This window comes from Oryza sativa, chromosome 1 (genome assembly GCF_034140825.1).
Source record: "Oryza sativa Japonica Group chromosome 1, ASM3414082v1".
NCBI lineage: Eukaryota > Viridiplantae > Streptophyta > Magnoliopsida > Poales > Poaceae > Oryza > Oryza sativa.
The window spans coordinates 5,647,558-5,665,563 of NC_089035.1; the positions used below are offsets into that span (position 1 = coordinate 5,647,558).

General features: G+C 38.6%; 2 protein-coding genes across 7 annotated transcripts; both read left to right on the forward strand.

The window, feature by feature from the left end:
• The first annotated feature begins 1,552 nt into the window (after positions 1–1,552).
• Positions 1,553–3,403, forward strand: LOC4327073 (B-box zinc finger protein 22). Its single transcript, XM_015774835.3, has 2 exons — positions 1,553–2,476; positions 2,678–3,403. The coding sequence occupies exons 1-2, from the start codon at positions 1,739–1,741 to the stop codon at positions 3,011–3,013; spliced, it is 1,074 nt and encodes a 357-aa protein (XP_015630321.1). The 5' UTR covers positions 1,553–1,738; the 3' UTR covers positions 3,014–3,403.
• A 2,386-nt stretch (positions 3,404–5,789) lies between these two features.
• LOC9271430 (protein FLOWERING LOCUS T 1) lies at positions 5,790–17,607 on the forward strand. 6 transcript variants are annotated; one of them, XM_026023723.2, is made up of 10 exons: positions 5,790–6,066; positions 6,233–6,347; positions 7,434–7,548; positions 8,064–8,416; positions 8,809–8,867; positions 14,337–14,408; positions 14,477–14,696; positions 14,808–14,869; positions 15,042–15,082; positions 17,017–17,607. In XM_026023723.2, the coding sequence occupies exons 7-10, from the start codon at positions 14,505–14,507 to the stop codon at positions 17,262–17,264; spliced, it is 543 nt and encodes a 180-aa protein (XP_025879508.1). In that variant the 5' UTR covers positions 5,790–6,066; positions 6,233–6,347; positions 7,434–7,548; positions 8,064–8,416; positions 8,809–8,867; positions 14,337–14,408; positions 14,477–14,504; the 3' UTR covers positions 17,265–17,607. The 6 variants fall into 6 exon arrangements, with proteins under 6 accessions (XP_025879508.1, XP_066163009.1, XP_025879506.1 ...); XM_066306912.1 differs by lacking the exon at positions 6,233–6,347 and having other exon boundaries at positions 14,321–14,408; positions 14,496–14,696; XM_026023721.2 differs by lacking the exons at positions 5,790–6,066; positions 6,233–6,347; positions 7,434–7,548 and having other exon boundaries at positions 8,270–8,416; positions 14,321–14,408.
• The last annotated feature ends 399 nt before the right edge of the window (positions 17,608–18,006 follow it).

Here is an 18,006-nt window from a genome sequence, read left to right on the forward strand (position 1 = left end):
TAAACTTGCTCTAAGAAGCTAAGGACTGTGCATGTATGCGAGACGGTGATTTGTCCAGTCAGTGTCGCAGTCGCAGGCTTTTTTTAGCAGCGGCAGGCGGCGGGCGAAGCGGGCGAGAATAGGGGTCAAAGCGGTGGCCTCGGCGTGCAGTGCGAGACGTCGGCCCAAACTCAACTCTCCTCAAAACTCCATCCATCCACCGCTTCCCCGATCCTTGTCTGGTCAATTCAAGTCCCCACGCGCCCCACATCCCCCATGTGCCGCCATACAGTACGCAGCTCCCAAAATAAATCAACCTAAAATACTATCACACAGTATTCAGATTTATTACTATATCAGAATATGTTACATCCTATACATAATTGATTTATTTTAGAACGATTAAGTATTTATTTTATTTGAAAATATTATAAAATATATATTTCAAAAATGGGAAAATTGGAACCATGCCATTATAATTTTGCAAAATTGAAGATATGCCATCCTGACCCACATGTCATTGACTCATGTGGGTTCTAAATGTCATTGAGATACCGATGACATATCTCAAACTTTGCAAAATTATAATGGTATGGTTCCAATTTAACCATTAAAAATACAGATATCCACTTTCCCCTCCTAAAATATAATAGATTTTGGATGGATATAACACATTCTATTTGGACCGGAAGACTATCAAAATTCTTGTTAAAATTTTAGACTCCACATTTTTCTATCTCATAATCCAGCAATTAATTAGCACCTTTCTTTCTTTTTATGATAAATTTGATACTGTATCTGTTCTGGAATAAATTCGACACTATATCTGTAGATTTTTTTTAGATAATGGAAATGGATTACATCTTCGGCTTCTGTCATAAGACACACAGCCATAAGACACTATATATGTAGATTTTGTGATTCATATTCTTTTTAAATATATAACTTTTACGATAATTTGATCAAATCATATATATGTATAGTAATACTTCCTTTGTCCCTAAATATTTGATGCCGTTGACTTTTTTAAATATGTTTAACCGTTCGTCTTATTAAAAAAATAAGAAAAAATATTAATCTTTTTCCTATCATTTGATTCATTTTTAAAAAAAAACATTTATGTATGCATATAATTTTACATATTTTATAAAAATTTTTGAATAAGACGAACAGTCAAACATGAGCTAAAAAAAGTTAACGGTGTCAAATATTTAAGGAAGGGTGAGTATATGTAAAGTACTCCCTCCGTCCCATAATATAAGGGATTTTGAGTTTTTCATGTACTGTTTGACCACTCGTCTTATTAAAAAAAATTATGCAAATATAAAAAATGAAAAGTTGTGTTTAAAGTACTTTAGATAATAAATTAAATCATAAAAAATAAATAATAATTCTAAATTTTTTTTAAATAAGATGAGTGATTAAATATTATGAGTAAAAACTTAAAAACCCTTATATTATATTATAGGACGGAGGGAGCACTATTCGTAAAGTTTACTCTATTTTAAAACTCCCCGGGAAGCAGTCAGAATGTATACTAGCTCCTCCCTCCGTGGACACCCGCGGAGAGACAGACCGACAATAATATCTTGGGCAATGCCACATCCCCTCACCACCACCACCAACTAACCTCCTTCCCTTCCCTTCCCTTCCCGAACAAACCCCCGCCCCCCCCCCCCCCCCCCCCCCCCCCCCCCCCCCCCGCGGCGCGCCCAGCGCCTCGTGGATGAGTCGTGGTGGTAGGTAGGTAGCTAGATCGATGAAGGTGCTGTGCTCCGCGTGCGAGGCGGCGGAGGCGCGGGTGCTCTGCTGCGCCGACGACGCCGCCCTCTGCGCGCGCTGCGACCTCCACGTCCACGCCGCCAACCGCCTCGCCGGCAAGCACCACCGCCTCCCCCTCCTCTCCTCCTCCTCTTCTTCCTCCTCTCCCTCCCCCCCGACCTGCGACATCTGCCAGGACGCCCACGCCTACTTCTTCTGCGTCGAGGACCGCGCCCTCCTCTGCCGCGCCTGCGACGTCGCCGTCCACACCGCCAACGCCCTCGTCTCCGCCCACCGCCGCTTCCTCCTCACCGGCGTCCACGTCGGCCTTGACGCCGCCGCCGACGACGACGACAAACACCCCCCACACCCCTTGTCGTCGTCGCTGCCGCGCAACACGGCACCGCCCCCGCAGCCGCCGCCGAAGCGCAGCCCCTCGCCGATCTACAGCGATGACGACGTCATCGACTGGGCCACCGGTGGCCACGACATCGGCATCACCGGCAACCTGCCCGACTGGTCGCTCGTCGACGAGCAGTTCAACACCCCTGCGCTGCCGCCGGTGGTGACCAAGACCCCGCCGAAGCGGGCCTCCCGTGGCCCCGTCACGGCCGGCACCGCCGCGGCGGTGTTCGGCAACCTCGCCGGCGGATCGCCGGACTGGCCGCTCAACGAGTTCTTCGGCTTCGCCGACTTCAGCTCCGGCTTCGGCTTCGCCGAGAACGGCACGTCCAAGGTCAGCATCCAAATTCTCGTCAGATTTTTCTTTTCTTTTCAATATCTCATCAAATTGGTACTACGAATAATCAAAATACTACTAAAAAATCGATCTATTTATGACCTCATTATTCGCTCATGCTGATCTGAGCGATCGATGGCATGAGATATTTTGCGAGACACAGCTTGAGCTAACGTGGCGCGTTCCAATGGCATGCAGGCGGACAGCGGCAAGATCGGGAGCATGGACGGCTCGCCGAACGGCGGCAGGTCGTCGTCGTCGTCCTCCTCCTCCTCCGCCGCCGCCGCCGGCGGCGGCGGCGGCGGCCAGGACTTCTTCGGCCAGGTGCCGGAAGTTCACTGGGCCGTGCCGGAGCTCCCCTCGCCGCCCACGGCGTCAGGGCTCCACTGGCAACGGGACCCGCGCTACGGTGGCGGCGCCACCGACGCCAGCGCGGTGTTCGTGCCGGACATCTCCTCGCCGGAGAACCCCTTCCGTTGCTTCGCCGCCGCCGCCGCCGGTGACCATACCATGAAACGCCGGAGGAGATGCTAATTAAGAAGCGCGGCAACAAAATGAGAGAAAAAAAATGAAAGAGAGAGAAAATGTTCGAGTTGGTACATGTAGTAGGAGTATTTGAGTGTGAGATTAATTAGTGGTAATCCGTTGAAGTAAATTGATGTACTTGGCTAGCTAGCCTGCTACTAGGTGATCGCTTACTCTGTATTAGTGGATATAATAGCTTTGGATCTGATTAATTAGGGGCTGCAATGCTGCATTTGTGTAACGTTTTGTGTTAGTTACTACTCTCCTCCGTCCCTAAATATAAGTGATTTTGGCTGTCTAATTAAAATCCCTTATATTTAGAGACGGAGGGAATAGAAATTAAGGACAGTGAAAAGAAAACGAAATAAAGTGGAGAAAATTGCAAATCAATTTGTTTCATACAGTTTGCCTCCGGATATGTCCTTTGGCCCTTTTTTGAATTCAGGAATTTTACATACTACGTCCATATTAAAATATACTCCCTCCAATTTTTATATAATTTATTATATTATAGGTTGCTTTGAATTTTTCTCTAACCAAAATTTATTAGTTTCAACCAAATTTATATAAAATATAACAATATTTATAACATAAAACAAACATCTTATCAAAATTTATTCAATGTTACATTTAATGTTCTAACTAATTTGATATTATAAATATTGTTAATTTTTCTACAAAATTTTTATCAGATTGTAAAAAGTTTGTGTAACGGAAAAAAAATCCAAACAATTTATAATATAAAACAGGAGAATAGCAAACTATAATTAGATAATTAGATTAGATACATCCACTAATTATATTTATAATATTATGTTATGTCTAATTACTAAATTTTAGTTATTTTAGGACATTAAAAGTGTTTTAGTTTAATTTTAGGTACGAGAAGTTTTTCGAGTATTCTTCAATTCTGGAGATGGCCTTGGCTGCAAGCTATTGGGCTGTCACAAATCATTGACGTATCACCTGAAAAAAAAATCTGTGCCTTTTTGTGTCGCTACTACTGTTTTGCTATTTATGGAGGACTGTTTCGCACTAATTCGTTCTGACTTTGCGAAAAGGCACGTAATGAGATTGGCGACAGCTAATTGCGTTTTGACCGAGTAATCGCGTTCATAGTACTCTTATTTATTATTAGTACAAGTAGGAGATGATCACTCAAACTTCCAAACTGAAACTCGTACGGCAAGCTGAAGCCAATTTGAGCATACGTGGTTTTCCGTCTACTGCTCCAGTTTGATACAACTTCCTCCGTATCAGAATATAAAGAATTTTAAGACTGAACATGGGTATTAAGAAAATAAATAAAATTAAATGTAAGAAGGTTGTGATTGGTTGAGAAGTAGAGATAGGTAAAAAAATTGAATGATAGAGAATTGTGATTGGTTGAGAAGAGAATACTGATGAAAAAATATTATATTTTAGGACAAATCTTGAAGGCTAAAATAAAATAAAAGGAGTTACTGAAAACAAGCAGGCAAATACTCCTACAAACTAAGCCAAATAATATATTTACAAACAAAAAATAATTTATAAATAAAATTATATATATGTTAACTCAAAATCAACTCTAAATTTTAAATTGAAAAATCAAATTTTAACCGATAAACATAAATATAAGCGAAAAGATAAAGAAATATGTACACGAAAATTAGATGGAGACAGAAATTTAAATACCCGTTGTTGATGTGCATTAATGACATGGCCACGTATTACAACGTGACTGGAATTATAGAGAAAATTGTAATATTGGGACTGCAAATATTAGGGCTTCGACTAAATTATGTGGTCCAGTTTTTTTTCATCCAACTTAATTTCCGGGTTGATTTTACGTAGAAACATTAATATTTTTTTTGGTGTGGTATGTTTAAAAGCATTTTTTTATGTGAGAACTACGATAGTGTAGGAGGAGGATGACGACTTTATTTTTAAATTAGTAAAGATGCGAAATGAAACTACATTCTGCCTGTTTGTCATTGTCATTTATCCCACGACTCGTGTTTATTATCACTTTCACTACAGCATTTCTGGTGTGCTTTCCAGGAGGACACCTAACAATCCATCTCTCCAACCTTCTGCAAAAAAAAAGAAAAAAAAAGAAGAGAGAGTCGTGCCTATTTTTTTTTATAAAAAAGCGCCAATATGCAAGATACAGATATCTTTTTAAAATACCCAAAATTTGAACATATAAGTGGGCCAAATCCCAGCCGCCCCCGCGTGGAGTGGTCTGGAGCTCGCGCTGCCCCTCCTGCCTCGCCCCGCTGAGCTCCAAGCCAGCCACCACCCTTCACCGCTGGAGTCGCGACCACCGTCACCTCGCCAGCTCATCGCGCCTCGCGTTGCTCGGCGCGAGTGAAGAGATGGAAAAGAGAGATGAGAAAAGAGGGGAAAGAGAGTGTGACGTGACACCTGACATGTAGGGCCCACGTGGGTCCCACGCTGACTCAGCCGCCACGTAAATCAAAACCCGGGTCAAAACCACCGAGGGATCTCTGGTGACCGGTTTTGTATAGTTAGAGAACCCCGCATATTTGGTATTGCGGTTCGAGGACGTTTTCGTATCTCGGTGACAAGTTCAGGGACCTCCGGTGCACTTTTCCTTCTCTGGAAGGAGCCGAGGCCTACTAAGCCCACGCAAACCTTGCCTACGCTAAGCAGCCCACTAGCCCACACAGCCCACGCAAACCAAGTCGAACCGAGCAGAAGCGTACACTGCAAGGATCCTCGGCCCACTAGCCCGTACAGGCCCAAAATAAAATGAGGGAAAAAGAGAGAAAAAAAAACCGGCATGTTGGCCATCCGCGTCGGCGAGGTCGGTGAGTCGCCGCCTCGCCGGAGACCATGCCGCCGCCGCGGACCGCCTCCCTCCCCGGCGCTCGGTGCTCGGGGGTGCTCGGTGGTGGGCGTAGGCGAGAGGGGGTGCCGGTGATCAGGATCTGCGGCCGCACTCCCGCCACGGAATCCCCAAAACCCGCCGCCTCCGCCGCGGCCTCTCTTCTCCGGCCTTCCCCGGGGGAGCACCCTCGCTGATCGCCCATAGTGGTGGCCCCGCTAGCTCGTCGGTAATCCCTAAACCTCGGATGTTAAACCCTATCTGACCGCTAGTTCTGGTGCGCAGTTGCGCACACGGGCGCTTTCTGAATGCATAATCCGCGACATGGTTTGATCCGAGATATGTATTCCCAAATTACTGAGATCGCGTCCCTGTTATCCTATATTTTTTTTCAGCGCAGATATGCAGATGAAATGGCTTAAGCTAGTTGCCTTAGCGAATCGACAAGCAATTGGAGGGGCCATTTTGGCCAGCTGAAGAAAAAACTGGCATGTTTGTGGTTGGGTGAAGGTGGGGGACTGACCGACTGATGAGTTATTTCAGTTGATTGAGTTACCTCCTTTTTGTTTATTGATTGTGAAAGGGATCCTGTCTCTGAATTACAAACATAGAGTGCTTGAAAAAATTTAAGTCTCTTCGACTTGTCGCTTGTCAACTAGGCCCTTGTTTAGTTCCTAACTTTTTCTTCAAACTTCCAACTTTTCCATCACATCAAAACTTTCCTACACATATAAACTTCCAACTTTTTTCTTCAAACTTCCAATTTTAGTCAAATTTTCAATTTTGACGTGGAACTAAACACACCCTAGATCTTGAAATCCTGATATCTACGGAAATAGAGGCAAGTGAGGTTCTAGATTTCCTTTGTGCTAAGATGAATTGAATGCTCGCCATTCTTTCACTAATATAGTGCTGATATTTAACTGAAGCATTTTGTGAACACACAATTCCTTCCAGATTGTGTTACAAGATCAATACTTATTTCAATCAATGCCAGCTTGTTGATGTGAATGCCCTGAGAGCCTGTCCTTTTACAGTTTGTGGAGATTTATGGTCGGATATTTGTTTTATCATTTGAGGGGTTTCATAATATAGCTCTATACATTACAATTTCTCGGATGCATTTGACAATGTCATAATCCGGTGTGATTGGTAACAAATAGAGTGTTATATTATTATATATCATACCGAGTGAAAATTTTTTGACAGAAAACAGTAGGAGATTTGACCTCATGAAAGGAACGCCATTACTCAAACTTTAAATTGTGGTTGTTCGTTGGACTAATCTCTTGTTTTTCATTCATTGTTTTGATCTTTTAAATATGTTTGAGCTCAATGGGCTTCAGAAAACCCTTACTTTTTCAATGGAGACTCTGGACAGAGGATCATTTTCTCCTGAAGTCATTTTTACACATTTTGCATTCTGGTGGCTCAATCCAACATGTATTATGTGTGGTTCTTATTTTGATGGTGTGAAGCTAGCTTAATTTGCTCTAGTATGTGTTTTTCCATTACATACTGGTACTAGCTAAATTTAAATTAAATGGATACACAGGCTTTACTTATAAAATTGTGTGGCTATTTTTTATGCTTCAGGTATCTACCTAGCATGAGGATACCATGAAAGCAAGAGCATGAACAAAACTATATATGGTTTTGAGGAATAACTGAGTCCAAACTGAGCGATACATTTGTTGAGCTGTTTTCTGAGGTATTTGTCACCTGCCTCGCGCTCATGTAATAAGTAAGGAGTTTGTAGCTTTTGGGAGTTTATTTAGTGTTCATGGAGTGAAGTTATATCTTTTATGTCATTAAGGCCATCGGTTATTTATGTGAGCCTCCTGTATAAGGCATATACGTAGTTCTCTAGTTATCATTGTCCAATCTTGAGTGGAACTTATGTTTTCTTTTATGAACACAAACAGTTGTGCTCTGGATTGATTGTGTTTTCTTTGATTCTCTTAAATTATAAGGATATCACGTTAAAATTCGCTACACCATCAACTGCAACCTGAATTTATGTAATATGTAAACGATAGCCCCAAGTCTGCAAACATTATATATCTGATGCTATATGCCACCCTTGTAGTTCTGAGTTCTGACTGTTTTGAATCACTGCAATGTCGAGCAAAAATATTTACATGGAAACAAAGCTTGCTTCAATATATATAATTGCTATATTCCTTCTGGGCTCTCTTGTGACTGGTTTAATGTGCCAAGCCTCAGCTTCAGAGAGGTTCACGCAAAAGAGGTGCAGTTCTTTCCTTTGGTGTTGATGCGATAAAGAGGTTTTTGGATGGAAACAATCTGGGTAGGTGCCATCACAAACTGTCATTCATTCTTATCTTGAAAACTGCTTAACTGATATCTTATTTTTCTGTCTTTTTTTAATTTTTTACACGATGTAAGCATATAATATTCTTTTCTTTCATGTTGTCTTCTACTATCAAACATGATGGAGTGTTAACGTGCCTGATGGCATGTCAGACCTTGTTATCCGATGCCACAAAGTGAAGGATATGAAATCAAACATGATGGAAAGTTTATTCAGTTTTTCTGCTCCTAGTTGTTTCTACCAGGTATGCTTTAGTAATTGTAACCATTTTCTTTCCTTGCACAAGCTGACGTTTGCATCAGTTGGTGACTTCAATTTGTTTGCTTTACCTGTCTCTTGAATAAAATGTCTTTCTATATTATTTTTCATGTCTAAAGTACTTACTGAAATTATGGTTAGTAACTAAAGTCTCAAATTTTTGCATCCCTAAATTGTATCTTACATATCCATTGGATTCAAACTATGTTATTCCAGTTAGTTTCACATAGTAAAAGGCAACTGATTCCATTTTTAGTTTCACATAGTAAAAGACAACAGATTTCATTTCCCCTGCACATGTTTTCTTCCTCATTGGTACTCTGATCAATCACACTGTTCAAGTACGTAACGTTATTCTGATGCTGATGGGCAACACAGGTGCATTTATTCCGTTCACTTCTCCAGATCTAAAGCAGGATACTGCAAAATTCTATATGGTATGCCCTTTTTTTGACTTTTTACATAGAAGTTTCTAGTAATTGGTCCCTCCAGACAAAGGTAGGGCATCTTTGCTGATACCAATATGTGATTAATAATGTTATTTGCTCCAACACTACCCCTCTTTCTTCCTTGGAATTGTGAATGCAAATGCTCCTTAAAAAATCGTAGGCCAAACCCTATTTACCAATACCAGTAGTAAAATAATCAAGGGAAGAATGTTAAAAAGACGTGAAGAGTGTTTTTCCAACCTCCAAATTCTGAGAAGGGCAGCTATCAATTATCATAAAGATAAGTATGTATCCTAATTTAGTTAATGAGTGTATAAGGGGCTAAACAAGACAAAAACTTCCCCAAAGTCATTTTTTTGGTGTGCTTGTGCTCCCTAGCTAGAGCTTTCTTTTGACGATTAGAGAGTACATTGCTTTGTATGAGGGTTTACTGAGATAATTATTTACTTAGCAGAGACTCCATTACTTAGTAGAATGTTGACCATGCTCTTGTTAACTGCTATAGCCACCCTGAAGTCAAGCCGATTCACATTTTGTCTTTCAGCTTGTTGATTCGTCTGTGATTCACGTTGTGTCTCCAATACATTTAACCAGAAAGATTTTGTCGCTTTGTTCCTCCTTTACCATGTGAGCACCCGAGGAATCCTGCCTTTTTGTTTCGTAATAATTTTCTTTTTAATTATTACCTGCAGCATCTAGTGGCCTTAATTTGATTAGCTGTATAAGACCTAGCGAGCCCGGCCCAATCAGTGATCAGTGTGTAGATTTCTCATCTTTCGCAAAATGTTCGTCTGTTTGGTTTGCTGTTACTGTTTACCGTATTAAATGATAGGTGTCCCATATTTTATTAGACAAGTGTTTGTTTGGTTGCTATGACTACAACACACACCACACATGTTTCAAAAGATAACAAACCATTCTTTACTGGACTTATGCCAACATTGGCATACCACTTATGAAAGATTGTTTATAAAAAGTAGTGGTTTGTGCGTCTCACTTAATTTTGGAGAATTTAGGGTGTTCTCAACGTAATTTTTTTTCAACATTTGTTTTTTTAAGTTGCTAAGGACACATAATTTTTTTACCTATAAATTTTTTTCGCTAATAAGTTGTTTTGGTTTATATAGCTGGCCAACCCTGTGAAGCTATGTCCCTTTTATATGAACCAATGAACAATGCCCCTGCATATTCTATCCCCATGTGAATAATTTGATAATTTGATCAATCAGATATCCTAGGATGCATGCCCTGACTTTTCTGCTAAGTAGGTTGCCACTTGCCCACTACATCTTGGCTTTTTGCCTTCTTCATTATTGCTTTCTCTCTTTTTTGAAAACTTTTCTTCAGTATTGCTTTTGCTATCCCTTTTTAAGTACATGTTAGCGTACTCCTGATAAGTTGCATAATGCCTCTAGCTATATGCAACATGATACATTGATACTTAAACTGTTTCAAAAAAATAAATATATGAAACAAAGGAAGAAATACAGTAGCCACACTTTTTCTACACTAGTTGGCATCCTAGGACCTCATCGGTTGCCCCTAAACTGATTATAAAGTAACGGCTTATTAACAACTATAAAATACTCCCTTCGGGTTGATAATATTTGTCGTTTTGGACAAGATCACGGTCTAAAAAAAACAACTTTGACCATTATTTTCTATTATAATATGTATAAAAGTGTTAACAAATATACGATTTTATTAAAGTACTTTTTAAGACTAATATATACCTGTAGTCACCATATTTGAAAGACAAATATTTTTAAAATGATTCATAATCAAAGATTTTAAAGTTTGACCTCACCCTTGTCTAAAACGACAAGTATTATCAGTCCGGAGAGAGTAATGTATGCGTAAAGCTTTTATATTTGTGCTCTTAACGACTTAAAAACCAATGCTAAAAAAGAAACTACGTTGAATATATTTTTTTTGGCTTTTGCTTTTTTTTTTGGGACAACCAATGAGGGAGCTAACCTTGTTGGAGAATGCCCCGAATTGGTGAACCAATCCATCGGGCTCTGATTGGTACTAGTATACTACTAACAAATATCTGATTGGTACCAGTGTACTACTAACAACTAGTGTACTACCGCTTCCTCTTTTGCTCCAACAATACATACATATAGCAATCTTTAAAATATTTTTCTCATAAACTACTTATCTAATCCACGATTCGATTACACCATTGTATTTGTTATAATTAAATACTTATAATAAGATATTACATAATTATATTATGACGAAAGAAAAATATATGTTTTAATATGTCTTCAATGTGTTTCGCAAAATTCTCGAAACAACCTGCCACTACTCTCTCTCCTCTCTCTCTCTCCATCTCATCCATGCATGCATGTTCAAAACGATTTTTCTCCTAAACTATTTATTTAATCTACGATCCGATCACACCGTTGTATTCGTTGTAATTAAATCTTTACAATAAGATATGGCATGATTATATTATGACGAAAGAAAAATGTATGTTTCAATCCGTTAACACTCTTTGTTTCATACGTGGTAGTGATATGTTTCAATATATATCTTCATTGTGTTTCACAAAATTTCCAAAACTACATGCCACTACTCTCTCCTCTCTCTCCACCTCATCGATGCATGCATGCATGTATTTTAGCGAGCTTCAAAATGATTTTTCTCCTAAACTAATTATCCAATCTACGATCCGATCACACCGTTGTATTTGTTGTAATTAAATCTTTACAACAAGATATCGTATGATTATATTTTGATGAAAGAAAAACATATGTTTCAATCCGTTAACATTTGTTGTTTCATATGTGATAGGAACATGTTTCAACGTGTATCTTCACCATGTTTCATAAAATTTTTAAATGTTTCAGTTGGTAGTTTTTCGTTTCACCATATAACTTGATGTTTCACTCATTGGTTAACTGAAACATTTGATCGATCGATTTTTTTTTGGGGGTATTGGGCGCTCGATCGGAAGACTCCTCCAACCTTGTTGATAACGTAGGTTTCTGTGTCCTGCGATCTGAGGTACATATTTTAAGATTCATCTACTGTAGCATGTGCATCACACCGCGAGCTCAGTGAAAGTAGATTTGGAGGTAGCCGAGGTGACATTTGAAAAAGACCAGCACTTTCTTTAACGACAGCCGAGTGCCGACAGACTTCCTGTCTTCGATCCGTCCTTCACATTTTGTTAATTACTAGAAAGTTAAGGTTTGCTTATGGATCCTAACAGCTTATTTGTGATAAAAAATAATTTAAAAGTAAAACTTTTGTTAGTGATAAAAAAATAATTGAAAAAAATAAATTCTTTTTGTATGTGTTCTTAGCGACTTATAATATTGAAAAAAAACTACATTGAAAACATCAAAATCAACTTTAAAACCAGGGAAAACCATGAGGCCCTAAGGCATTCGATCGAGCAGAGGAATTTTGTGAAAATTCACTAAAATTGGACTGGTTCTCGTGAAAGTTCTATAAAATTGCTATTGTTTAAAGGAATATTGGCTCAGGCTAACTTATAAATTATTAAAAAGGAACTCTTTGTGACTGCATGTATCTGTTAAAAAAAGAGTAGAGATGGCTTAGCTTCTAGAGATTGTGGCATAGAGATATATAGCTATAGAACAACACATGCAGTCATAGCAGAGTTTCTTTTTGAATAATTTGTAAGTTAGTCCAAATTAAGATTCTTTTAAAACATAGCAATTTTACAAAACTTTCACAAGAACCAGTCCAATTTCAGTGAGTTTCAACAAAATTCTTCTGCTCGAATTCCTGAAGTTTCTTGTAATTCTCAAAATGCAGTCTATAAATTAATCAAATCAGTAGTGTTCTTAGTTCTTGCTTATCAAAATTGGATAATCATTTTATGGCTCTGCTCATTTGCTTACATATGTTGCGACAATTAATCAAATCAGGTTTTCATCGAACTCTAGTTGGTTTCTTATATAGCTAATTCGTTCAAAAAAATAGTTATATCCAAAATTTGAATTTAAAACTTAATTTTGTAGTTGAATTTAGGTTTTCTAAGTTATCGAGGCTAATTTAGAAAAATAAAGATCAATCATAATTTGAAACAAAGTAGGATATGTTATGAAAATAGATGCACAACGGAGACACGAATTTTACGTGGAAAACCCTTACGGGAAAAATCCACCACGGGCACTGGTCGGCAATGATCACTATAGAAGAGTTAGATACAAACACAGGGGATACATTGGGCTGTCGCACCCTCCCTATGCGGCTTACAAGGGATATATATTGTTTCATTTTTTTGGATGTCTTATCAACCTTATCTCAATCGATCATATCTATGAGATGTAATATCTTTCTTATTGTAATAAACTACCCTTCTACAGTATTCATTAAAATATAATTTAGAAATAACTGATATTTTGGTTAAAAGTTGTAAAATTATTCAATAAAGAATCCATATCAGATACAACTAGTGAATTGACCCACACAACTTTGTGTGAGGTTAGATAAATTAATGTAGAAGTGGATTTGTATACAACACTTAACATTTGATATATAATTGTAATTTATATACAATAGAAAAACCAGATTTGGTATACAACTCTTAACACATATTTTCATAGATACAATTGTATAGAACTCTTAACTTCTGTTTTTATAGATGCCATCATATTTTATATACAACTATATTTACACCGTTATAATTTGGATATATCACAATTGGACGGTTAATATCTTTTTCTTTTTATCTAATGTGAGAATTTTTAGTCTTGAGAGCGAGAGTGGCTTCTTTTCTTTGGAATAAAAATAATAAATTAGCAATCTGATTTTCACATGTGAAAGTTACTCCCGCTGTTTCTAAATATAAGTATTTCTGTGTTATTTAGCAAAGATTAAGGTAAACGAGAAAAAAAAACCTTTTAGTTATCTTATTGTTCAAATTTTAAATTGCTTAGATTCCTCTTGTAAGCACATGATTGCTCAAAAATGTTTGAATTCCCGTGCATTGGAATCAATGGCCTGGAAATGTTGATGTCCGGTATAAATTTTGAGTCATATTAATTTCTATATTTGGGAGTATATTAACTACTATGTATCTTTAATCCCGATTATTTCACTCGGGACCGAATTCTTGATCCTAGTTTGCAACCCAGGATTATAGGGGGTTGCAAACCGGGATAAATAAGGGTTTCTCCACTAGTGGGAGTATATGACAAATACCGTTCCACTTTCATCTTACCAATACACTTACCCACTAAAATGAACTTTGTGATCGTGAGTTCCTATGTATGATGTAGAAGCTGTTTTTTACAAGCTCCATAAAATCGTTTTAATAAGAATATAGAGCTAGTTAAAATTCTGGCCCATGCGTAAAGAGTTAGCCGGCCGGCCCATATATATTGCGTACTTGCATGCACTGGAATGACGTAGCACTTCATACATCAGAATAAGATTCTTTTTTGGATGCATCGAAGATATCTTTTTTCGAAGGTGGATGCAGCGACGATGTCATTCGATTCTTGACTATGACGCTCGCAGCCTTGGCTATCTATTCTATATAATGTGAGCAGAGTCCAATCCAATTGTACGTCCTCAAGGGTAATTGTTTAACTATACTGAAATCTCTGTAGTTTCAACTGATTTATTTAGCTTGAAGAGATGTCGTCGGCGAACAGCCTGGTGCTGGGGCGGGTGATCGGCGACGTGGTGGACCTGTTCTCGCCGGAGGTGACGCTCCGGGTGATGTACAACGGCGTGCGGGTCGTCAACGGCGAGGACCTCCGGCCGTCGGCGGTGTCGGCGAGGCCCAGCGTCGAGGTCGGAGGGGATCTCCACCAGTTCTACACGATCGTCAGTATATATATGTTACTTTAATTTCTTGAAGTATATATGATGCTAGCTGTGTTCTTGACTACATATTAATTAATTTGCTGTGTATATGTCTGATTCATGCAAATTAAGGTGATGGTGGATCCAGATGCTCCAAACCCAAGCAATCCGACGTTGAGAGAGTACTTACACTGGTGATCGATCGATCTATCATATCTATCGTTATTTGTCCTTTTTAATTTGTTGTACTGCATGCAGCGTGCATATATGTAGATGTCTGAAAAACTCTGAACGATCAGTAACTTCAGTACGTGGACGTAAGCATGGTTATTTGGAATTTGACCATTAGTTTGTTTGCTTGCACAGGTTGGTGACAGATATTCCTGGAACAACTGATGCGAACTATGGTATGGGGAAACATTCGTTAACACTGTCAGCTGAATCAGTTGATAACTGCACATTCATTTTTTTTTTGTTTCCATGAGATCTCTTAGTGCAGTTTTGTGTTTGCGAGATGCGTGATCGAATATATCTACATATCATATGTTACCATCAAATGCAATGCAATATGCAATTAAAACAAAACGGTCATGAGATCTTCAAACAATTAGTACGTTAGATGCTGTTAGTGCATGCTAAAATGGGAAATGGATCATGCATATACTGTATTTCTTGTAGAGATGCCAAAATCAACCATCTGATTTATAGAAGTGCCCTGATTACCCTACTTAACACCTAGCGGTAGCACATACTACACTCATCAATCTAGTTATTTATTCAATACTGTCATAGCAAATTTCTGTCATGCATGTTTTATCCACTACTAAACTGTTTGTAATTGCAACTATTTTTATCATGCAAATTAAGTTTCATCAGTGTATAGTATATTAATTTATCTTGATCTTAGAAATACTAAATTAAATGTCCTTTATAGATATAAGCAGGAATGCATCATTTGCTGTATGAATATATACAGCAAAAGTCTGAATCTAACTATCATAAATAGAACCATGTAATTGGATATTTGATCTTTACATAGCCGATGACCGTGTTTCGCTAAACTCAGGTGCCGCGCTGCAGCAGCAAAGCTAATCTGAAAATACGAAAGTTGTGAGTTGTGCATATGTAAAGGACTCGCGTGTCCCTGACAATAACTTTCAACTTTTTATAGCGTTTTCTTTGTCGATCGTACATCTAGTACTTATCTTCCTTTTTGTTTGCAATAATTGTCCTTTTTACAGTAATTTATCTTTTTCGTTTGCAATAATTTATCTTTTTTTATTACAATAATTTGCTCGAGTTTGTGCTTCCTAGTGTCTCCCTCCCAAATTATATAGTTTAAATTTTGTTTTAAAATATAAGTTATTTTTGGCATCTGCTCCCGCATCACGATCAGTACTCATATTATCTTGTTTAATTTATGCACCTACTTTGTCATCTTAACCAATCAAAATCATCTTTCGTTCAATTTCACCTCTACCATTAATCCCACACATACCAATATAAAATAAAATAAAATACTCTTTTTAAATTGTTCTGTTGTACTTTTCTGCCCCAAAATATATATTCATTATTCACTCAATATAAAATAAAAAATAATGAATACCCCCACTTTATCAAATAACAATAATGCAATTATTTCTCTCTTTATCTACTTCTAATATATTTATTTCATATTTTTACAAACTTCTATGTAATGATTACTTTAAAAAATAAACTTAGTTTGGAACAAATGAGAGGAAAAAAATAAATTTATTCTAGGACGAAGGGAGTATATCTAGTTAAGCTAGCCTTGTACATCATCCCTAATAAACTAGATGGGTACCCGTGCGTTGCTGTGGGAGAATTGTGTGATATATCTAAAATTTTCTTTCTTACCTACTATACAATTTTTTTTCAAGTGTTTATATGTTTATATATATTTTTATATTTATCAATTATCCAAAAGTTATAAATGATTGATTGTATGGTGTGCCTTTTAGGGGGAAGAGATATGCAATTTACACCTATGATGAATCATCCAAAAGTTAAAAACAACTGAGGTGATATGAAGAGATGTAATTTACACCCTTGATGAATCATTCAAAGATTAAAAACAATTGAGTTGATATGGCTTCGCGAGAGAAGAGAGAATTAGTATTACCTACACTTAGTGGAGTTGAACTTTATAGATATATATAGGAATTAGCTTACAAATATCTTCGAACTAACAGTACTGTTAATTAATTGCCTGAATGTCTGCATGCATGCACTATCAATTGCACAGCAAGTAAATTTGGCGATATGTGTGCATATGGTGCACGGAGGTAAATTGGTAATAATATGTCATTGCACATTGCAGGGCGCGAGGTGGTGTGCTACGAGAGCCCCCGGCCAGCGGCGGGGATCCACCGGGTGGCGGTGGTGCTGTTCCGGCAGATGGCGCGCGGCGGCGTGGACCAGCCGCCGCTGCTCCGCCACAACTTCTCCACCCGCGGCTTCGCCGACGACCACGCCCTCGGCGCCCCCGTCGCCGCCGCCTTCTTCACCTGCAAGCCCGAGGGCGGCACCGGCGGCCGCCGCTTCCGGCCACCGTCACGGCATAGCTAGCTATGTATATAGCCGGCGTATCTATCTAGCTAGCTAGCTCTTGCAGACGGCCGGCCGCCGCCGCTCGCCGGTGACCCTTCCTAATAATTAACTAAAGGAATAACCAGTGGGTTCGAACAGGCCGGTCTAATAATGTACTCTCTCTATCATGAAATCATAAATCATAAAATATAGTAAGTTAGTAACCTATAACTAAATTAAACACATCGTAACAGTACCATGGACCTATAGACAAACTCTAATTCGAAATACTAGAATGTGTATAATCTACGGAGTGAGCAGTGGCTTTATGGAGTAGTACAAAATAAAAGGAATGTGATCTATTGATACTTCAATTCCAATATTCCATCTACATATTTCTCCTCTAGGTACGTATTGGCTAGGATTAGTACACACTATGAACACGTACGCACATCACAAAAGACCGTTCAAACTTGAACAGTGAGGCGCTATGTATCCATGGCCATGGATCCCTAAACGCATTTTGCATCATATCATCACATCGACATCACACAGGAATAAAATCGCCCGCTAACTCGACGCACATGGAATCGTCTCTCTGTCACTCTGTCCAACTTCCTGATCTCCACCGGCTCAGCTATGATGGTGTTCTTTTCTCCTGAAGATGAAGATGAAGATAAAGTTTTTTTTATGCAAAACGAGATGGTATTAACGTATGATTGATTGAGTTTTAATTATTACAAACTTGAAAAATAGATTAATATGATATTTTAGAGTAACT

Excerpts from the sequence above, each read along its gene's own strand:
- LOC9271430 (XM_066306911.1), top strand. Across the intron at positions 14,697-14,807 it reads TCCACCAGTTCTACACGATC|GTGATGGTGGATCCAGATGC; the intron begins GTCAGTATATAT and ends ATGCAAATTAAG. Across the intron at positions 15,083-17,016 it reads AACAACTGATGCGAACTATG|GGCGCGAGGTGGTGTGCTAC; the intron begins GTATGGGGAAAC and ends TGCACATTGCAG.
- LOC4327073 (XM_015774835.3), top strand. The coding sequence starts at position 1,739 with ATGAAGGTGCTGTGCTCCGCGTGCGAGGCGGCGGAGGCGCGGGTGCTC. Across the intron at positions 2,477-2,677 it reads CCGAGAACGGCACGTCCAAG|GCGGACAGCGGCAAGATCGG; the intron begins GTCAGCATCCAA and ends AATGGCATGCAG.